A 23,616-nucleotide genomic window follows, 5' to 3' on the forward strand; every position below is an offset into this window, starting at 1 on the left:
AAAACCCCAGGCAGAGGTTTTACTTCAAGTTATGAATTAAATCATGTATTCAATTTGTATTAGAGAGACCTCCACGGCCACATGCTTTCCAAATCAGTGTGCACAGAGGACCTCAAATCCTGCACCCCCTTTTATCGCATTGTTTGCTCAAACAGCTTTGTTCCCCTCAATTATCTTACTAGCCAAAAGCCATTACAATTCACTCCCACGAAAGCCTCTCTCTGTCACCTCATCTGCACATCTGCGACATCAGACCTGCGTCATCTGGCCGAAGGACTGCCAGGTAGCGGGGATACGGGGCTCTCGCTACGCGGAGGCAGGCTGGTTTCCTCAGCCAGGGTGCAGAAACCTGGGTACAATGTCCCCATTGTCGGAGCACTCCTTGATCTTCCCGATGCGCATATCAACGAAGAGAGCGCCTCAGCAAGAGCCGTCAGCAGGGACGGGTCCGACCCCGCTCTGCGCAGATGTGAGGGATCGCAAATGAGAGATGACAGAAGAGACCAGCGGAGTAAGGCAGAGCGGAGACAGGAGGAAGGAGCCAGAGGTCAGCGAGCGGCAGCAGGTAGGGCCACCGCCACGTGCGTTCGTCACGTAGAGGAAGCCATCGCAGACTCCCTTTGGAGCAGGAGCGCAAGACAATTTTTCCATCTGGGTGAAGCTAATGATTTCCACACTTAATGGACTAGCTGACGAGAGTAGCTTAAGTGGACACATCCAATGCCTACAGAGATCAGAGGGAGGCGCGGGCTCCCCTTCCCACTCCAGTCCTACCTGTAACCAGACACAGGTGCACCCCAGCGGCACCTCTTCCCGGTGCCCAGGTCGGGAGCTCTGCCTTGGCATCGCCCCCAGCTCAGGCGACTCCTGCCCACCCGTGCTCAGTGGGCACCGCTCGCACCCCGGTTTCCAAAGCTTCCCGGACCCAGCGCAGCAGGAGCTCCTGCACCGCCAACTGCAGGGCTGAGTCCCTGGATCCGCCTGGATGACCCCCATGCCTGTCTTCCCCAACAGCAGGATTGGGAACGGGAGGTGTCAGAAACAGGGGAGGCCCAATTTGAAAAAATAATTAGGAAAACATGGTAACATCCTTTTACACATGTTAATTTTTAAAGGGGTATTACTTCTGCATTCCATTACTAAAAAAAAAGCTTTCTATAAAATGAGTAAGTATTTCAGTTGGAGTTATTTTAAGTTAAAACAGTAGGTAGCTATAATTCCCATTTATTGCTGGCCAATTTTACTGTCAGTCCTTAATATTGTACTCTGTTACCACATTATAACGAATCTATATTGAAATCTCACATCCTTTTTTCCCCAGCTAGTTCTTTAAACCAGAAGTTTCTTGTGTATCTGCATTACTATGTCTGGATTTAAGTTCTACTTCAAAGCCACAAGATATAACCTTATTTTCTGTATGCACATTAGCAATATTGATGTTTTTTTATTTTCAATATCTTATTCCCTCCAATTTAGGGATAGAAGTGTTTAATGTCTCTGTCAGTGCAAGAATCTTTGCATGCAATGCAATTTCATTTCTAACATGGGCTGTATTTTGAGTATGACATAGTAAAAGAAACAACAAGTATTTCATAAATATGACTATTTTCCATATGCTGTCTAATTGTACCGAACACCATTTTTCATGATTAGAAAAGCAGGCAAAGTTTCGTTCAGACAACAACTACTAGAGATATTTGACTTTTCCTAAGAAACTCAGGGGCTTTCTTCCAGAAACAAGATTCTCTCCACTCTTTAGTTGCCTTCATTTTTAAAAAAAATTTTATAAAATTCAGCATCTTTGTCTATGACAACCTCCCATGCAGGGCTTGAATGCCACGTGCATTCAAACCTGGCAGACTGTTCCCTGATAAACTAGAACATGGGAGCAAGTTCACCATCGGCTTTGAATTTGGCATAGAGCGAGTCGGCCCAGTCTGTCACACGTCGCACCATATTCACACAGCGATTCACGTATTCACGCGGCGAGAAAGGAAAAAGAGTCTGCAAGTCTGTACTCACTGCCATTGCACCTTTTTTCCTCCAGCGAGCCCAACTCCTTGTGCCAGCCTGATGGAGCGCAGTGGCTTTGCAGTGTCACTGCAACCACAAACTTGCTGTCTTGAGAGGCAGACAGAGATGGATAGCAAGAACTGCCTGATCAATGGACCTTTTGTCCAACACTTTATCACAAACAATAGGAGCTGCAACAATCCCAAATATATTTAGGTAAATACTGGGAACTAGCAAGCCAACTGCTGCCACAGGGGCCAAAGACAATCCCCCAGCACCAGAGAAACATCTTTTCTGGGTCCCAAGTGGTGACTGTCAGGATCCCCAGTCCTGCTTCAGCCTGTCCCTTCTTTTATTATCCCGAATGGGCTCCAGGTCTGAGAGCTGCCTGTAGTTTTCCAGACCACTGACCGCAGGAGTGATGCGCTTAAGCTCAGTATTAATGTAAAGAACTATAGAAGCAGCTTTATTGAATGGCTCCAGCCCCTCTGGACATCTATATTGTACAGCTTGGATCCAGGTGATAGGCACCTAAGATTAGAGAGACTGATAACTATATACTCCTAAAGGGTCCTGTCCTTCCAGATAGATTTTTTCAGAGAATGAATTTGCTTTGTCCAATCCAGAAGGCAGCATCTTGCCAGGAGTATCCACACATATCATCACTTGTCTTCAGAACACCAGCCACCCTCCCTCACCCAGAATCAGAGCAGGGTAACCCCATCCCATCCAGACTGGGTCAGGAGATAAGCGGTCATCAAATGGCAATTAAAGACCTATGGAACATGTATATAGGAGAAAGTGAGAAAATTAAAAACGCACATCCAGGAATTGCTAAGCCTTTTAGACAGAAATAAAGTAAGACAGTCTTACATAAAGTCAAGTACTCTTGCTGTTGTCGTAAGATAAAAACAAATTGTGTGAAGCTCATCTCACGCCCTTTAAAAGGTCACGTTGGACAAGCTCGCAAAGCTCCTGTGCCCCATCTGACTTGTAAGTCAAGGGCATCAGGCTCTTGTGCCTTCCAGCAGACATCTGTGTGAGCACAAAGCCCTGATACACAGTGAAGAAATGCCATCTCTGACCTCCACTGCCCACCTTTCTGGGCATTCATCTTGCTCCTGAAACCCCTTGGGTCTTCCTACCATTTACAGAGGTATTTGGCAAGAATCACATCAAGCGCCTGCCAGAGCATTTACAAGAGAAAGGCAAAGCCGCCCTGTCAGATCTGCACTTTATTGCTACAGTAATAGCTCTGCTGGGTAATGGGACAAAGCAGCATCTTTCTGGATGACAGAGGTACCCTCTGGGAGGGCTTCGGGCTGGGGGATGCCGACTTGGAGCACCTGCATGTGTAGGAAAGCACCAGTCTCATGGGTGAATGCTGGTGGCCAGGGAGAAGAGATGACTTTTTGAGGTCTTTAACATGCTTGTGCTCAGCTCTTACAGACTTACAGGCTGTACAATACCCACATACTTTCTGAAAACAGGGTGGTAGGCTGCATGCTCTAGCTTACCCTCCTGTACATGCTTCAGGGCTGTGCTTACCACAGGCGGTTTTGATCTGGTTGGGTCTTCTCAATGCATTTGTGCGACATTACACAAGAAACCCACAGGCCAGCAGGATGCTATCCACCGTTCAAGGTAGCAAGTAACTTAAGGAGTGTTATTAGTAACAGAAACATTCAGTGGAAGGAGGTGCAAAATCCATAGAAGTGATTCATTATAGACTGCACCGCTCTTCTGTGAATGTTTTTCCCCATACAAATGCTTCAGAGCATTTAACAAATCCTGATATGAGGAAGATGAAAACTAACAGGTAGCCAGAGGAAGACTAACCGATACCCAACCATAAGGTAACACAGCGACTCTGCGGCAGGGACAGAACATGTCCTTGCCCACACTTTTCCCATGCCAATCCCCTCATAACAGCATCTTCTTGTTACTGTAGAAACACCAAACAAATTCCTTTTCCAACTATCAGGGAACATCGGATGCAGACGGAAGTTTCTCAGGCACAGATATCCAGCCAGGTACTGAAAGTCCATCATCAACTGTCACCCAGAGCCCCTCTGCTCCCCCCTCCCAAGCAGGAACCAGAGCACAGCTGAGCTCCTCAGGAGCTGAGATACACCCATCAGTGGGCTGCATGCAGGCAAGAGGGTTTCCCTTCTTACCTCCCCTCCACCTCAGTCCCACATTTAAATGCTGAAGGATACTAGCTACACCTCAGCTCACATCAGGGATGTCCTGGTAAACTACAACCAAAGGAACAAATTCAGTTCTGTCCTATTTAATCCCTCCTTCCTCCCCTACTGCCCCATCCTCAAGGGCACAGAGTGCTCTTCAATGTGTCTACCCTTGCTGCAGCACATTATCAGGGGGAAACCTGAGGTGTGGATAGTCTAAAGGTCACTTCCACAGAGGGACTGAAGCTCTGACATGAGCAATACCTGTTTCGTGCAAGAACCTTCCACCACAGACCCATCCATGGAACACAAGAAAGTAGGATGGAGGCTTTTACTCAGCTCTTTCATGTTGTGGGCTGAAGCTCGGGCTAAATAATGATCCTTTCTCCAAATTTCTAGAGGGTGCTTCTAATTCATTATACAAAGCTCCCTGGGCTGTAGCAATGTAGCAACCTTCAGTCAGTTTCATTATTTCTCCAATAACATCTTCTGGAACACAGATAGCACCAGTCTGTCACCTCTGCTTAGGGAGATGATCCAGATTTGAGTTGATTTCATAGCAATTATTTTTAGCAACCAAAACCATACAGAAATGGTTTCGTCTTCTCTTACAGTAAACGTAAAATGTTAAACTTGATGAATTGCAGGCACTCAGAGCTCTGACCATCACTTAATGGACTATGCATAAAGGAAACACTCTCTGGAGAAGTAGAGATACTACTCTACAAGGATGAAATAACATCAGGGCTGTGATCTTTGAGCAATTCTGCCAGAACAAAGAAAAACACGACCATACTGGTACATGACCCACTCAATTCTCTGCTCCTCTTTTTCCTACAGGTGCGAGCTCACTGCTAACACGCTGATTTTGGTATTAAGGACAGAATGAAGCATACTACTTCATTAATTAGCTGCTCATAGTTATTTGTTAGACACCTACTTTATATACATACACGTGTGCAACTTGGATGTGCATTACGATTTCTATAGAGTTAACATCTCTTTCTGGTGCTTCAAGAACAGGCAACATCAATGGAAGAGGTAAATACAGAGATGGGGTGGTACAGACACTGTATTTGAGTCATGACACTTGCAGTGACCAAGTGTATGACCGGGGTCAAGTCCTGCCCTTCTCTACAGCATTTCCTTTGTTTTTTTTTTTTTTTTTTTAAAAAAAGTTTTGTGTTTTTTTTTTTTTTATTCAGATTGTACAATCTTTGGAGCCAAAAATCTCTTTCATGTTGTAGTTACAGCCAGTACCCACCAAAATGGGTGCTCTCATGCCAAACAAGCAACTCCTGCAATACAAGTAACAGCTGAGAAGCCACTTCATAAAAATGGAACCCCTTCTAGTTTATTTGCTCTACAACTAGGGCTTTTCTCTTTTCACACATGAGATACCCCTGTCACCATTCCAGTTTAAAGGATCACGCAAGCTTCCAGCTATCCACTACAAAAACATAGATACAAATGTTTAAAGCTAAATAAAAAAAGACAGCAATGTACCTCAATTGCAGAAAGCTGTGTTAGACCCTCTGGCTTGTGTTGCTGTATTCCATCATTAAATTAGATAAGCCTTACCCCAAATGTTGGCTTCCTTCCACTAGCCTGTACTGCTTAAGAAATGGGAGGCACTGAGATAAGAGGCAGCTCTTTTCTACCTACCTAAAGAAGTTAACACCCCCCCTCCCCGTGAATCTCTCTTCCTTTCAAGAATTACTCAACGTAAGAGGGGCCAGGTTAAAAAAAATGCTCTTCTTGTAACTTAAAGATCACTAGTTCAAGCTCCATCCTCAAACATCTGAGATAAAAGTGCTTAGAAAAGAAATTAATTTAACAAACACACTTCCCTATCTACATCTGCAGAATACGAGGAAAACTTTGTATAGTGGAAAGGGAACACCAGGTCAGGCTGGGATACCAAGGTTAAACAAAACATCAATTTCTATAGTACAGGGATATTCCAGGCTTTCTCTTACTGTGGAGATCTAGTAGGCAGCTACCCCTTTGCAATTTTAATCACCATCCCCATCAGCACAATGCACTCACGATTTGCTGTCAGCAGTCATCAAAATCCTGGAGCTCAAGAGCACTCTTAGATGCATTCATCTTAAGTATAAGCACATCATACCGCCACATCCTGGCTTCACAAGATACATCTCTTCACCGCCTTGGCTCCTGCATTACTTCTTCCCACAATTCCTTCATGGAGCTATGGCTTCTCACCACACACCCACCAGTTACTCTCTGCAGCTGAGCTCTGCAATCCCAAATCATCGTATAAATGACTACATCTGTGGTCACAGTAAGCCCTTGCTCTAGAAGCGTTAGGCATAGTTCTGCAGCCCCTGGGAATCCAGCAGCAGCAACAATTCCGTGTTCTTGCATTGCCAAAAGATAAAGGTATTGAAACAAATATAAAATTCACACTTACATAGCGAAGTTAATAATGCAAAATGTTCTGCTCCCTGTTTCCTCCTCCCTGCCTTTTTCTTTTATAAAGCTTCATACCACAGGTATACAGAAGAGACACATCAGAGCTGTAAGAACATCAAAATGGCTAAAGATGTGCTGAAGATTAAAGTGGATAATACTCATCTCAGATTTCAGATAGCTAATATATCCCCAACAGTGCTCCCACCATTTTTGGAACCATCCACTTTAACCTTAATATATAAGAAGGGGAATCTGCGATTTTATATGTGCCATGTATCCTGATTTTCTGCAAAGCAATACAAAAATGTCTGAAACAGCTTTTTACAAATTTACATCCTAACTGTTCTTCTGTTTTATTTGTTCCCTCTATTTTAAGCTCTCAGGTATTCATATTGCTTGAAAACTGACTGGCCCAGTCTTCTTGCTCTCCAACAAGAAATATCTCAGAGCAGGCATCCCATCTCTGACCTTGACAGCCCACTCCGTGATGACAAAGTCTATCATGCCTGTGCTCATTTAGCCTCTAGCCCCTCTCACAAAACTGCCAAAGGAGGTGCCAACTGTCCGGGTATTTCCTTTCTGCCAAGCGCTGCCAGCTCGGCCAGCGTCACGCTAGCAATAGCCAGAGGATTGCTAGAACCTGGCCCACAGAAGAATTTCAATTTTAGCAGGTACATCCAGTAGCATATTATAAAACAGCAGCTTAAAGTCTAGCTGACTAATTACGTCCCCAGCTTAGAATATTGATTTGGGTTTTAAATGTTTCTTTTATTGTCTTCTTTCCAACCCCATAGACTGTCTCAGTCTAGGCTTAAATTGTGTAGGAATATTCAGCAGACTAAGTGGCTGTAACAGCAACTACCCCTTAACACTTAGCATGCTTGAAAAATATTAGAAAACATTGTAAATACTATAAACTCACTAAAAGGAGATGATAATTTTCAGCATTTCAGCTTAAAAACCACCTCAATCCTGGCCCTGATTCTAGGAAGTACAAACAAATATTGGCAAACCCTGTTCCCAACTTTTTACATTGTACGACACCCATCAGTGCAGCAGCAAAGGAAAAGGAAAAACACACATTTGGAACAGATTTAATAGGCGTTTCACTGATCCAAATTGCCTCGAACTGCAGTGTAACATTGCCACCAGGCGGGCAAGCGCTCCCCTTGGCGTGCCAGCGGCCGTCCTTCGGGGAGGTTTGGCAAAGCTGGAGGGGTCCGTCTCTCCCAGACCCAGGCCCCCCTGAACAAGCAGGCATTGTCTGAACACCTGCACGGCCCCCGGTACAGCTGGGAGGGTGCCAGCAGTGCCGCTCGCCGCAGCTCAGACCGTGACCTTTCCAGGGAGGAAGGCGGGGAAGGCTGGGGTTTCGTGTCAGAAAGCTGGCAGAGGGAGCAGCGAGAGGAAGGGAGACGACAGGCCGGCTGAGCCACATACCAAGTAAAGCAGAGTTTCAGAAATGTCATCGGTCTCCCTCCCCTGCACGCTTTTTCTGAAAGCACTCTTCTTTACTGGTGATAACACCCTGCAGCCATGGTGCGTTTGGAAAGACTCGCTGTGGGAAGGAGCCGAACACTCATTCAGCACGCAGGGACGCGTCAGGAAGCAATTTTAGTATTCCAGGTAGCGAGGGCTGACAGAGGACCTGTCAGTTGTGTCACACCACGTCGGTAAGCAAACAACATCTTACAAAAACCCACCCGAAACTCCCCAAAGCTGTGATAAAATTGAAGGCCACCTAAAGCTTATTATTCCTTGCTGCAAGAGAAAACAATTAGGAAAAGCAGTTATTAGGCCACTCGGCTTCCTCCTTTACCAAAAGCTGGCTGAGAAATCTGTTTCACAAATCACAGTCTGTTTATAGTACAGGCACAGGGTTTTATCCCCAGAAGAAATCAAGGGAGCACAGCCATGAAACATTTCACAGAGTAAAGCAACAACCTTTATAGTTGCCACCAAAAGGAATTTTCTTTAAAACAAAAAAAACCCCAACAGCAAACAAAATGTTTGAGGAATTGGGAAAAGTCCCTTTGTTTGCCATCTCAAAATTATATGGAGATAGGCCCTAGGAATGAGGGAACTAGAATAAACCAGATGATTTTTAAGGTTTCCTGAATAATGTCAACAGGAACAAAAATCAAACATTCAGCACTTAAGTGCTATGGCACAAACTTTCACATGAAATCTACAGTGCAGAAGAAAAGGCTATGTGAAGAATTTTGCACTTAAAATACTACCAGCAGCCTGTGCCTTTGTGCTGGTATTTCACCCAGCTGTCTTGCAGGTAACTCATCACATCTACAGTGACTTCAATTACTTTTGTGATCATTATGTGTGGTGACATAATGTTCCTACAGCAACCATATTTATTAATTCAAGTTTCCTGGGGAGAAATAGAACAGCAAGGGAGAAATGAAGCTGTTGTTTAAAACAACTTCATACACAACCAAAACACTGGCTGAAATTCTTGCATCCAGTACCAGTATTTTAAATAAATGTGCTTTTAAGTACTAGCATATTTCTATGCAGGAAGAAGATAAAAAAATTTCCTTACTCCAAGTTAAGTTTAAAAACTCAGAGGGCAAAACAATATTGGGAATATCATCAGCTTTGAGTTTTGTTGTTTCAGTTAATATCCTGTTACTACTGTCATGCTACAAAAAGATTTGCACTGTATTTCATATGTAAATACAGTCTTTGTTAAACTGATGCATCATTACCTCAATCTCCCACTATTTACTTGCGCAGTGCCTGTTGAATTGAAACTCTTCTGGAAACAGGGAAGCCCAGAGGAATGGTTAAGGTTCTGTTATTTTGACAACCTATAGTTGAGAGAAGACCTTGGAGCAAATAGGATTCGTCTTTATTTTACACTGACGCTCTAAACGGCTGTTTTGAGAAGGATCACTTTCACATCTCGTAGACAGCTAACATTATTCTACAAGTGTTAGAATTGTAACAGTATTCAAAGCACCGAAAGCCAAGCATTAGCTCCAAAGATGTACTTTATTTCATTATAAAGCAGATTGTTTAGGCATTATTTCTTTCTGTGAACATCCACTGTATGATCAGCAGGTCCTGCTTCGAGGACATAGCTGCTTGATAACAGACAAAGATTTCACCACTAGACAACAAAAATACAGTTGTACAGAACAAGTGCTGCTTAGACACTAAAGAGCTAACGGTCTAAACTGCAACCAGTTCAAACAGATGATATGACCAAAAAAAGCACAGCTCCCGCCCAGCCAGAGCTGCGTGCCCAAAGGTGGAGTCCTTTTTATTTAAAAAAAAATTGTATTGGGCTTCCTGGAAAAACAACAAAAAAAATCCCCAAAGCAGAAACACCACACCATGCTCTTCCCTCTCCTCTTAAAGTCGCTTTTTAACTGTCCCGTATTTCACATAAAAATTGTGCTGTGGCATACTAGTACTTCATGAAAGACAGAAAAACTACTGAACGTAGTGTGAAACAATAATGAATGGTTGGTAGTGAGCATTTCACGGATACCTTATCCTAATACTTTTGTTCCTTTTCCAATTGTCATCCTCACCCCAGGAGTTTCACTTTTATTGATAGGTGTATCTCATTCCAAATTTGCAGATTTCTCACACATTTGGTATTTGAGCTCAGTGCATTAACAAAGGCTTCTGAATGTTGTCTGTGCTCCTTGGGTACGTAACAGAGTCCCATCACTCCAAGCAGAAACAGTAAGTCATATACGGTCAACATGCAAAAACGCACAGAAGGCATGTTGATGCAACATAGAGAAATATTCCAACATTATAACTCCTCATTCTTGTTTCCACGTTGTCCAATACTGATTGAGGAAAAGGGTATTTACAAGACTCGTACACAAATATTTGCATTTGGTCCTAGGCACCTGATTAGTACTGATAATATAAATTAAAATAGAAAATTAAGTATTATTCTGGTCCATTAAAGCCTTTTACTGTAACTTTTCCAATTTGAAGGTGTGATCTTCAAAAAAAGGAGGAGTCCCAATACCTTCTGAAAAAGCACTTTTCTATGCACCATTCAAATCAATTGGATTATAAGATGGAAAAGTCTTCTACATAAGCAACTTGCAAGAGTTATCTGACAAGGGTCTCATATCTAGATCTATAGAAACAGACAAGTAACATACATTCTTTTCACACTCCTTTGTGGTAATGAGACTCAAAATTCACTAGATATGAGTAGTCACATAACATCCTGATTGCTACAAGACCAGAATTTATCATCAATGAGAGAAACTTAGTTTTAACAAAGAGCACAAGCAGATTTGCATCTAAACAGCCATAACATCCATTTCTTTCAGCTAGCATCAGAACTACAAGTACTACCACTAATGGCAATGAAAACTGATTAGAAGGTTTTACAAAGCTGCCGGTATCACCAAGTTTCAAAGCTGCAACTCTTAGGCACAGACTCTGGCAGAATCTAGACTGACCTGAGTTTTCTGCTTATGGAGGAGGGGTGGTGGGAATGAACACATTCCTATCTTATACAGAAACTTGACAACAGTCTCAAGCCAATATTCAACACCTGACAAGGTCTAGTGTAGTAATTACAGGACAAAACACTTGGAATTAGAGATACCATTTAGTAAAAAGAAACAACTGCCTTCCAAATCTGCCATACTGAAAAAACCCCAAACACAAAACTGAATGTATTAAACACTGTTTGTGCTTACAACCATAATTATGGAACTTGAGCATTAATGGGAGAGATTTTTCTCACCACTACTGCAAAGGAGCTGCAAAAACAAGTTAAATGGAAAAAAATCCCTTCCAAACATTCATTTAACAAAACATTTATTAAAACCTGTAAAGGCTTCAGGTATACTAAATTTGAAAGGGGCTCAAAAAAATTTGAAGAGCCATTGAACTAAATCCAATTCAGAAAGCTGATTCTCCTAACACATAATTAAAAAACAATTTTCTTAAAAAAATTTTTTTTGCACATTTTTCCTCATCAATTTATAAAATGCAAACAGTATGCTAGAAAAGTTTGAACATAAGGGAATGCGCTTTGGAAACGTTATTAAAATACGTATTCCTATAGAATGACATTATCAAGTTTACGTTACTTCTTTTCACCTGACTGGCTATGTTTTGAGAGTGTTCCTCCCCTCTTTCATGGGTCCATGAGAAGCTAGGTTTAGAAAAGAAGAGCTCCCATACTGCCAACTTCACTCTGTTCCTTTACAAAAATTTCAAAGTATTGATAAATGATAGTGACAGCAAGCAAAATTCCAGTTCCAGACCCAATTGCCCCAAGGAAGTCTGCCAACACAGAGAGGGCGCCAATACAGAGACCACCAAACGCAGCAGCTGTAGGGATGTACCTGTAAAACACAAAATGATAATAGAAAAGATGCTATTAGAGTTTGCTCAGGATATTAACAAATATACTAGGGTTAGTGGTATATGGGATCTATGGAAAGTACCTAAATCAGAGGCAGGTTTTTTTGTAGAAAACCAGTCCCACTAAGAACAGAAAGAACACGACAGAGATAATCTAACCAGGTGGTTAGAGAAAACAAGAAGGAAACTACATGAATGGAAAAAAGTCAATGTCAGAATACTCTCTTCTCTCATGGGTCTACAATCCAAGACAAGGAATAGTGCCAGTATACTAGGTAAGGAAATAAAAAGCTCAACCTGACTGGAGGGAAAAAAAATGCTAAGCAAAGAAAAAGTATTACAGTCTACCATGCAATTCAGCACAAAGACTAAGCTATGGCTACTAGCTCTTCAAGTCATTTGCAGATGACCAAAATATAAAGTTACAATAACATTTCTGTAAAATGAAGAGTGCATAGGTCCTACCCTGCACTTAGAAAACCGAGAAAGACCAATCCCTGCCTACCTCTGCACCTAGTAGATTTAAGTAACTACTTGTTTTAGAAGCAAGGTCTGTGTGAAAACAGTACTCAAGACACAGCAACACATTAAAAATTACAGTAAAAAAATATTTGTGTGTCAGTTTGAAGTAGTAAAGTACACTCAAATGCTCATTATTAGCTATCCTATAAAAAGCACAAAAATGAAAAAACATAACAGGAAAATACAAGCTCCAGAATTTAAGGCACATTCTCTAATTGCAAGGCAAGAATGTGCCGTGCTGTACCGTACAAGCCTTCCATTAATGAGACAACATTCTATGTAACATTGAAGCTGAAAGAGTATCTGTGTTCTAGGATCTAGAAAATGGAAGTCAAAGCAAAGTTTGTCATGTGTTTCCCCATAACACTTTGCATAAACAGCCTGTGAAATGTTTAGCTCACCTGTTTAGTTCATGTACCATTGAAGTTTCTCTGTGGCCTCGCATTACCATTTGTTGTTCTTTCAATTGTTTGGCAACCTGTATTGAATCAAGGAAAGGAGCAAGTAAGTTTTGCGTCATTTGCCAAGGCCAAGGAACTTAGTACCATGGGAAAACAGAAGCAAGACCTTTCATTAAATGGTGTGTCTGGGGTTTTTTTTATTTTTTTTTTTATTTTTCATCTGAGTTTAAAATATCCAGTATTTTAACTTCTGACAGATTACAGTCACAGGCACTTTTCCACACTGTCACTTACGCAAAGCTTTTTGCATAATTCTAGTCCTACTGAGAAAAGGAAAATCTGGAAATTTGTAGGCTTTCATACACATAATTCAGTTCCTGTTTTGCCACCTACCCTTCACCACCTACCCTTCTCCTGGTTAGGGTTTAGTAGATGTTAGCAAAACCATCCTATGAAGTGTCCACTCCATTTCAGTTTCCCACATTCAGTTGAGCTAACTATTTATTTGTGGGGCCATACTAGCAACTATATGACTTAGAAAGAATCCCTTCTTGGAATATTATTCTTAAATTGGATTTTTGCAATTGTACTGCAAACATTTTACTAACAACTGAGGGGAACTGAAACTCTAGCAGGGGAGCTTCTGAAGGTGCTTGTCACTGAATCTAATGTACTGAGAAAACACTTTCAGATGATTAAGCTACCAGTTTTCCACTATATAGTGAACATTTAAGTAGTGATTTATCAATTTTTATTTCTGACCTTGTTTACATGAACTTAAAATAGTTTTATTCGATATCAGGAAAGTGTTAAAAGCTGTATGTTGGTTTATACTGAAATAAAAATCTGGCTATACATGGCTGTGAGTGAGTGCCTCCCTGCATGCCTGACAAGCAGCAAGATGCAAGTCCAAAACAAGAGAGTGCTCATGCTGTTACAGTAACTGTGCAACTATTACATATTTGTTAAAGAATGGATTAAACCATTCCATATGGCTGCCAAGCTTGATTTCCTACCCAAAACCACACAATACAAACATACCATGATGACAACTATTTTCCATCTTGTTTTCCAATTCCAATTTCAGAATTATATAGTTGCTGAATATCAAATATCCTGTAGCAAATGGAAGTTTTGAGAAGCTAGGCCCAGGTACATTAGTGCACTGTTATCGGCACTCTCAAGTTAAAAATAACAACCTCTTGTTAATCTTCCTCAAAAAGAAGTTAAGAACTCTCTATGCCAGGCATGGGTATTCAAGCTTTACCTGCAAGTTCTTAAGTGGCAACTGCCTTGCACACGGTGCATATGTCATCATTTGGCACTGAAAAAGTTTCTACCTTTCCTGTTACCTTGCCTGCCCTCACACTGATCAGATGTTACGCAGCAATGTTGAAAGTTTCCTAATGCCAATGAAAGCAATTATTTGAGTTTTGTTTTTGTTGTTTTTGAAAAAGCAGTAAAGAAAACGGAAAAAAAATTACCCCCATTCTGCCCTCATCCTCCCCACTTAGAAAAAAGACATAGTCATTGTTTATGCAAACGATAAATATTACCGACATGATTACCAGCATAGTAGCTATTTCAGAAGAAAGTCAGTCTTATTCTTACAACAGCCCACCTGTCTTCATCATGTAAGCTTACATAATCTATCATTTTAAACTTACATCTTTGGCAGAGGAGCCAGAGACTTCAATCCATGTCTTAGAGAAGAAAGCACAGGAGCCCAACATAAATACAATATAAACCACTGCATGTACAGGGTCTTCTAACACTGAAGAAAAGGACTCTGGAGGTGACAGATAATAACAAAGTCCACCAACTGGATAAGCACGAGCAGGGCCTCCAGATGATGTGTCCTAGATGAAGAAAGCAAGCAGTTACCAACTTTCTCACTATTTCTTAGCCATTAAGCTAAGCCTGGGTTTATATCACCTTCATGTCACTGTGTATCATTACCACTACAGCAGCACAGAGATTCAACTTTACTATCATAAGCAGTTTCTAAAGTGGAAATAGAATACAATAAGGAACAGCAAAAATACCTAGGACAGCAAAGTACAGCCCAAGGTAAAAGGTAAATGGAGACTTAACATCTACACTCATCACAGCAGGTGTCATACTCTACCATTACTTTAAACAAATTACCAATTCAGGAGTTTCAGTGTACATGACCGCCTGCAGAAGTGTGCCTTAATATTTAGAGTATCTCTTCAACCACGCATTTTAATGGTGCTCTTATAAAGCTGTATGCAAGATTACAAGGAATACTCACAGACCAAGTGCCCAGCAGGCTAACCAGTAAGTTGCCACTGAAGCGAGCAGAAAGCATCTGGGAGATGACGTACAAGTTTGACACCAGGGCGGACTGAAGAATAATGGGAATGTTGGAAGTATAGAACAGCTTGATAGGGTAGGTGTTGTACTGGCCACGGTAGCGAGCAGATTTGATAGGAAGATCCACTCTGAAGCCCTGAAAAGTTTTCAAAAGAAAGTCTCCCATTATATCTGGACATGAACCAATACCACAGGTCATAAATTGCAAGTGCAAGGCCTTGACAGTAACAGAAAAAAAAACAGCAATCATTTTGTGCAAGCACACATACTCTACCCAGAGGGCTATCCATGTGAATACTTCTGCCAAGGGCCTGGAAGCCTGCAGGTTGTCTAAACTCACACATATAAGAAGGTATGAAAGATGCAGACATCAGAAGAAATCTGAACTTTCAAGAAGACTAAACACAGCATCCAGGAAAAGAAACATTAAAACTTCCTATATTCTTCAGCAGTTTGTGGCAACAAACAGTAAGAGACATACAGGCTTAAAGACTTCAAAGTATTTTCCAGAAAAAAGCAGTAGCATTTGGGTTAGGCAATATCACATGTACACATTCATCTGTGGTTTTTTTTTTTTTTTCAGAGACCAAAGCAGGTCTCAAGTCTGTTGCGTGGCTACAGTAAATGCGGAAACGGATTAAAAGAAGCTAGTGTTGAATGAACATCCAGATGCTGCAGGTACAAAAATGAGTCTTCTGAAGGCACTAGAAAGTGAAAATATAGTTTCCTGTAGAAGGAAGCAGATTACAGATCTACTTCCATACAGACAGTTTTACAGTCCTCTTTACTTCAACTGACCTGGAAATAAATTACAATAGCAAAAACAAAGATGGTGGCAATCAGATTCATAAGGTTGGGCAGATTCTGACGGTAAAAGGCCTCACGAAGAGCTCTGACTTTGTCTGTACGAGTAGCCAGAAGATGGAACAGAGCAATGATGGCTCCCTCAAATTCCATGCCTTGGAAGGGAAAAGAAAAACCAAATTAGGCATGCTGTGATTACCTGCAAACTTCAGTGCTTTGTCTCATTAGGCATACTTCTAAACTACAGGATTCAGAATGGGATTTCTCTAAGTGTTTTTCATTTTGAGGATGCTCCCAGACTTTTACTACTGTCATCTTTTGTATCAGCTATGTTATTTCTGAGATTTTTTTTTTTTTTTTAAGTCCCCCTGTAGTGGCCTAGAAACTAAAACACAACTCAAAAATCAAATGGGTTAACTTTATTGGTCTCTAGAAACACTGACATTCACCAAGTTCTTTCCCAATTTAATTAAATTAAATGAGGGAGGCAGTGTGCTTTCTAGTGTAATTCATGGTGAGACACTAGTTATTGTTTCTGTTACAGCAAATGTGATCACTTCACTCATGTTTTCTACTATACAGCACCAAACAAGATCACCTCCTGTCAGGTTTGAAGAATAAGGTCTTTAGGGCAAAGAGTAAGACATGCAAGGAGCAGAAAGAAACATGATATTTGTCAGTAAGTTGGGCAGCAGCCGTAATACAACAGCAGTCTACCATTATCGAGCTTTAATGGAGGCACTGTAAGAAATTCAAGTTGAGGAAATACCTGGTGAGATACTACAAAATTAAAAAGAACTGCCTTTGTACTTGCACAAGATCACCTGCTATATTAACGAGATTCACTACATGGCAACTACATAGCTAAGATGCTAGTAATAGCATTTGCCATTTAAGTTAACATACTGCAAAAAAAGATTTTGCCTTTTTGTACAAAATTAAGACTTTTCTACAACTGACATTTTTATATTTTAAATGAGCATTGTATATGTATGTATATGTAAGAATGTAAAGAGTTGGAATTTTAAAAGAACATGGAATGGAAGCTACTTGGTTTTTTATGTTTCATATGATAAATAATTTAATCCTAATGCAAGTAAAGAAAATGGACTATGCCATATTACCTCGCCCTGTGTTCACCGTGGTGGGGCTGAATGCCTTCCACACAATAGTCTCACAGATATTGGTAGCAATGAAGAGAGAGATGCCAGAACCAAGACCATATCCTTTCTGTAGGAGCTCATCCAACAGCAGAACTATCAATCCAGCAACAAAAAGCTACAGTAAAAAATGAAATACAGCATTAGTCCTATCCTTTTTTAATTTTTGTTAAACATATATACACATGAGGAAGCAGGCACACTATGCATGTGGGGCAGGCAACCCGTAAGGCTGATTTTTCAGTTCTTGCAGAGGGAGAGTAAGTAGAGAGGACTAGAAATTACCTGAATTGTGATAAGCAAGCAGATACCAGCACCCATCTCAGACGGGTCTCCATACATTCCAGTCATTACATAGACAATAGACTGTCCAATAGTAATGATCATTCCAAACACTGTAGAATACAAAAAAAAAAGTATGTATTTGTTCTGGAGATTTATGTCAGGGAGCATTAGAGAAATAGAAGTCACTTCTCTGTATTCTTTCCCAACTTTTTCTACAGAAGTCACGGGACGTTTAAATTCAAGGGCAAGTTAAGTTTGTTGTCTGAAATCTGGCACTGAAAATAAAAATACACACAGACACTTCAGAAACAAATACGCTTAGAAGCAAGTGGGTTTGGCTACCAAAGACTGATTTAGATATTGAAAACTCTGAGGTGTTAAGATACTACCTTAGCAATTTATGATTCTTTTTTTCCAGTAAAAACAGATCAGTAAGTAGTGTGGTACAGCACAAAATAGCTGAAGAATATTCAAATTTTTCTAAAAGCCATTTATCAAGTAAGCACAGGGATCTCTTATTGCTGAGAAAGAACCGTGCTTGAAACTGCAAGGTAAAGACAACTACAACGAACATCTTAATCAATATTAACTTTTTTAGGTTAACACTGACCAACACAGTTCAAAGGTTGGGTCCCCACAGACTACATATTGCTTAGTTTATCTGATGAGAATACAGCAGCAATGCCGATCGCAGATACTTTTTCTTTACAAACCTATCTGAAGCTTAACAGCTGACAAGGCAGAGAGCAGTCAGTGAAAGACTAATGAAAGACAAAACTGTAGCATGACATGAACACATAGCATGACAGAAGCCCATATATCTGAATCCAATATTCATCACACGATAAGTTTATACTTCCTATTGTTAGGGTTAGATACTCTAAAACATCAGCCTTTAATATCAGCTGTTACTTACATTTCTGTGCTCCGTTGAAAAGAGCTCTGTCCTTTGGGGTGTCACCAACTTCAATTATCTTGGCACCTGCCAAGAGCTGCATGATGAGCCCAGAAGTGACAATAGGTGAAATACCCAGCTCCATCAACGTACCTACCAGACACAGGAAGAACAATGAAAGAAAATAATGGGCCGTACCATACCCAGTCACCTTTGAAGTTCAAAGTTTGTTTTTTCCACCCCTTACATCATGATGGAAAGAGATAAAACTCCAAATCTCCATTAACACAAAAGGTTTCAATGACAGCAGAAGTTTGTTAAAAGTCAGTCTGGTAAGTAATGTAGTACTTCTCAGTACCTTAAAATATATGTTCACTGAAAAAGACTTTTGCTGTCAGGAACAGATTTACTCTGGATAAAACAAGGTAGGAATTTGCTTTCTGCCTTTGACAATCAGTCACTTCATTATTTTTAATTTTAAACAGGAAAACCCAAACTTTTTTCAGGAGTGCACTAAGTTGCATGCATGCATACACATACCTCATTATGTTATAAACTGATTGATAGCCCAAATGATATATAATGGCAAAGTGAATTCAGGAAACTCTCATCATTCTTATCTCATACCTGCATCAGAAACCCGCTGCAAGAAACTGAAATTTATACAAACTATCATGAATTTTAATCTTCTGTGAGATAGACTAAAAGATGACACCCAGAAAACCACAACACATGTATAACATAGTTTGAAACACGAATAAAAAAAGCTTGAAATATATACAAAAGATTGCAACACCAGTGATGCAGGTAATCAGGAACTGCCTTTTCCCTAACCCTTTTCCCTCCCAATGCTCCTTAATTTTTGTACATATACTAGATTGCATACAGCTAACCATAAACTCATTTTTTCCACAAAGTTGTGCCTTTCCCAAAGCCACATTGTTTTATAATTTTACATAATATATAAAATGACTTTTCCCTCTCTACTTCAGTTTTTGTCTTCGTTAAAATAGAGTGCAATGTAAGAACGAGTCCAAAAACATTCTGATCCAAGCTAAAAAAATTCCCTCCTGAAAGACTGACCATACCTCTATTTGATGCCAAAATCACTCTCATCCAGTAGAAAGGATCTGCCGAGTCTGACGACATGATACCAAACAAGGGAATCTGCATTTCCAACCAACAGAGGAAAACAGGATTAAATTAGAGACTTCATAACAGCCTTTAAACATTTTGTCTCTTCCTTAAAAACAAGGGAAAGAAACATACCTGGCAGCATACTAAAAAGATGAAGAGTGTGATAGCTGTCCATAGTACCTTTTCCTTAAACTGAATCTAAAGGGGGAAAAAAACAAACCACAAAAACAACCAAAGATGATAAAGCTGTCAGGATAATAAGATCTAGTCAATCAGGCAAACTTTCATAGTAGCTAAAGTGCACTTGATCTTCTTGTAAAGGGACAAAGTACAGGACATCCTAAAGAAAATAACTCACTCTTCATGTCTTATATAGTATATAAGGCCACAGAAAACAATAAAGCTTTATTGAAACTTTAATCCAAATAAACAAGCTTACACCAATGGAAGGTAATTCAGTACCTTCACAGAAATGAATCTTACGTTTTCAAAAGAAAGCGCTTCTGGTATGAAAAAAAAATAATACAGAGAAGCTTATCTTAGCAAACAATCTTAGATTAGAACTTAAGATGCAAAAATTTTTCAAGTTGCTATTTTAAACTTCTCTAGTTTACACTCCAATATGTACTCCCTTCAACGTCTCACCACTCACTGCTATGGCATAACCATATCTGCACAACTGCATTTACCAGCAAATATATTCTTGTACAACCATATCCAGAGTACAAGATGTACTAGACAAGCACTCCACTAAAAACAAATGTGCCCAAAACTGCCATTTTCCCAAGAAAAAAAAAAAAATCCAAAATCCCACAAATGCAAACTAAGCTGTAAACATTTTATATTACACAAATATAGACCTATGAAGAGAATTTTACTAACTTACCTTCCGTTCTGGCTTTTGGATTTCAGGCAAGATAACACAGAAGGGCTTGATTACTTCAAGAAATTTTACTGTAAGGAAATTAGTTAAAAGACAAAGTGAACACACAGATACAAAGAACGTTGGGAAAAGCTCAAGGAAAATTGAATTCGGACACATGGTTCATATGTTAGAAGTTCAAGTTCAGGACAGGCGTTTTTTCTGGTTTGTTTTTTTTTTTTAAATTAAATTCTTGTCTGTTCTAAATACATCTTACTAGCCAAACCTCTGTATAAGTACAATATGGACTGGAAATAAATAAAAAAAAAAGTCAAGAGTTTTCTCCTTTTACCAAGTAGGTTGACAGCGCAAAAACACCTTGGCATTGTTTTGCACAAGTTTATCAATACACTTGAACTTTTATTTCATAAGAGCTTCCCCCTGGCCTGATATTTGAGAAATATGATACCCAGGATAGTTTTAACTTAGGGGTTACTTTTGGGCCATACAGCTTAAGAATTCTCCCACACTGTTCATACGCAACAACTGAAGTTACTTTACAGAACATCTCATGCAATGATTGTCTTCTAGTCAAAAGATTACGTCCTTAGATCAGAAAAGTCAGTTGTCTCAGTCTTAGAAAAAGCATACAAAAGAAGAGGGTATCTGCAAATGAGTATCTCCTATGAGCAGAGAGATCTGATTTTGAACAGGGTTAATGCTAAACTTCTTAAGACAAATCTAAGACTGTGCACATGTTTTGGACTGATTTGAATTAAAAAGAATATGACACTGCAGAAGAACTGAAACTACTACTGGCTTTCCACCTCATTGTGGAAGTCAACAACTTTAGTGTCAGTTTTGTAATACTTTAAGACCAGCCCATAAAAATTATTTACTTAATTTCAAGCTATTAATTGCCTGAAAAGTTACACTGGATTGTGGTTTTAAACTTAAACCAAATCGTGATTCTATTCTACGTTTACAGTAATATACAGATTGACTAAGATATTTTCCAAGCAGCTCTTCCTCAAGGCAGCAGACTCGGAAGATTTCAATTCACTCGGATTACTTATAGAATGCAAATTACTGTTTATAGTTTACTCTGACAATATAATTGATTTTTTGGCTTAAAGTGTTATGACCAATGACCAACGTGACAGCCCGTCTCTCCTGCCTGGGGTGGCTCGAGAGTGCCCGCCCGGCTCAGCGGCCCGGTCACCGGGCATCACAGAGTAAACTCCCCTCCCTAGGAAGATCTGCCATAACCAGGAAATGGGTCTTTCACCGTGAGAGGGGAAAATAAAAACCCAGAGGGAGCCTCCAGACCAGAGGAAGGCAAACCCGCGCAGGGCTGCCCACGGGGGGAGTGCCGCCGCCGGCAGGCAGCCTCGAGGGCCGCGGGCCCAGACTGGGGCCCGGCGGGCGGGGACAGGGCAGCGGCCCCTCAGCGAGGCTCCCCGCCGCCCTGGCCGCCAGCAGCCTAGAGGCGGCGCGGGGAGCGGGCCGCCGCGCCACCCGTGAGAAGGGCCCGTCCCAAGGTGCCTGTGAAAGGGGAACGGGTGGCCGAGCCGCGGCCCCTTGGCTGTCACGCACGCCGCGGAAACCCCACGCCCCTCCCTTCCCGCCGCCCGGCCAAGGCGCCCCGGTACTCACTGCCCATGGCGGCCGCCGGACGGGAGCAAAGAGCGAGCAGCGGCGGCAGCTGCCTCGGAGAGACACGTCAGGGATGGGGCCCGGCCGCCCCCTTCCGCTTCCTGCCACGCGCCGGGTTCGCCGGGCGCCGCCGCCACTGCGCAGGCGCTGTCGACCGCGCCGTCCCCCAGCAACCGCCGCCCTCCGCCGCCCGGACGGCAAAGCGCCTACAACTCCCATCATGCACTGCTGCCAGAATGACCGACACGCTCGAAGGCAGGTGGAGGGCCTCTGATGCTTATTGGCTCCCCGCGGGTCTAGGCAACCAATCAGATGACGAGATGGCGCGTGGCTTGCTGGGAGTTGTAGTCTTGCTCCCCAGCCGCCATGTTAATGAGGTGTAGGACTGTCACCTGGGAAGGGCCGTGGCGAGGTGTTGAGGTCGTAGGTCGTTTTGAAGAACGCATGTTTTAGCTACCAGAAATCGCAACGTTGGTTTAAGAGATTTCGACAGATAAATACCTAAGTAAACACTTAAAATTTATTTTCTGCTTTTGTGTTTTTATCGTGGAATGTTTTAGGCCTTTCTCTGCAGTAAGAAACTGCCTGCGACCCCCCCAAATGGCAGCTGGTGGTGTCACGCAGTCAGTGTGCGCCTGAGGCTGGGTTTAACACACCCAGATTGAGCTGGGCTTCTAATAAAATAAGAAACATTGGTGAAAACGTGAAACATTGTGCTACGTGTCAAAGAAGTCATGGTACATCAACATGTCACTGTACCACCCAGAAGCACCAACAAGTGAAATGTGCTCACATTGACATACTGCTGAAGGTGTTTCTGAGAGTCACGTAATGTCCTCTGTGCTTTACAGGCCTTTATAGAGGGAGTTATCATCAGTCTGAAAACGAAACATAAACAGAAGTTAGAGGAAAGACAAAAGCAAATAGCGGTGTTAATACAAAGCAATTAGAGTCAGCATATAGGCTCTATGAAACCCATAATGGCTTCCACAAATCTCCCTGTTATTTTCTAGGTACTTAGGTACACTTTGTTTGATTATTTGATCCCTACTTTTCTGAGATTAAAAGACTAGTTCTAATTCCTATTTCCTTTTTTTTCCTTCCCCCCACTTTTTTTTTTAATTGGTGGACGGTATATTTGCCCTTCTTCGGGCTTCTGAAACCATGCATTTCCTCTAGGAGTTACTGAAGACATCTACCAATGGGTCTGAGAATGTTTTAGTCAGTTCTTGTCCCAAGCAGCTTATTTCAAAACATCCAGTTTATCAAAACTGGTTTTAACCCACCTATTTCTAATTAGAGATAAAGCAACTGCTTTCCAACTGACATGCTGTCTTGCAGAGTTGATTTGACAAGATCATTTTGACTTACTAACGTGGACACTGTGCCTGGTTTACCAGAGCCAATAGGTGGAAAAGAAGGAAGAACTAGCAGTGGTTTTGTGGAAGTCTGGGCAACGAAGCAACAGCAGTGATCCAGGGGATCAATGGTAGAAGCATGCAATGAAATGCCAAAATTTGCTAAATATATTAAAATAAGGCAAACTATT

The 23,616-nt window shown here is 41.3% G+C and overlaps 1 protein-coding gene across 1 annotated transcript; it reads right to left on the reverse strand.

Annotated features, from left to right (window-relative positions):
• Positions 1–9,634: 9,634 nt before the first annotated feature.
• On the reverse strand, positions 9,635–22,125 carry SEC61A1 (SEC61 translocon subunit alpha 1). The gene is made up of 12 exons (XM_059822995.1): positions 22,068–22,125; positions 20,436–20,503; positions 19,682–19,747; positions 19,501–19,579; positions 18,434–18,565; positions 17,518–17,627; positions 17,197–17,350; positions 16,067–16,227; positions 15,207–15,404; positions 14,599–14,790; positions 12,932–13,008; positions 9,635–11,989 (listed from the first exon to the last, which is right to left on the reverse strand). Exons 1-12 carry the CDS (start codon positions 22,072–22,074, stop codon positions 11,803–11,805), a joined length of 1,431 nt encoding a protein of 476 aa, XP_059678978.1. The 5' UTR covers positions 22,075–22,125; the 3' UTR covers positions 9,635–11,802.
• Positions 22,126–23,616: the final 1,491 nt, after the last annotated feature.

Source organism: Gavia stellata, chromosome 12, assembly GCF_030936135.1.
Source record: "Gavia stellata isolate bGavSte3 chromosome 12, bGavSte3.hap2, whole genome shotgun sequence".
Lineage (NCBI taxonomy): Eukaryota > Metazoa > Chordata > Aves > Gaviiformes > Gaviidae > Gavia > Gavia stellata.

Bases quoted from the DNA above. Each gene is read 5' to 3' on its own strand.
- SEC61A1 (XM_059822995.1), bottom strand. The intron at 17,628-18,433 runs GTAAGTAACAGC...TGTATTCTACAG, and splicing joins TTTCAACGGAGCACAGAAAT to TGTTTGGAATGATCATTACT. The intron at 13,009-14,598 runs GTAAGTTTAAAA...GATTCAATACAG, and splicing joins CTGGCTCCTCTGCCAAAGAT to GTTGCCAAACAATTGAAAGA.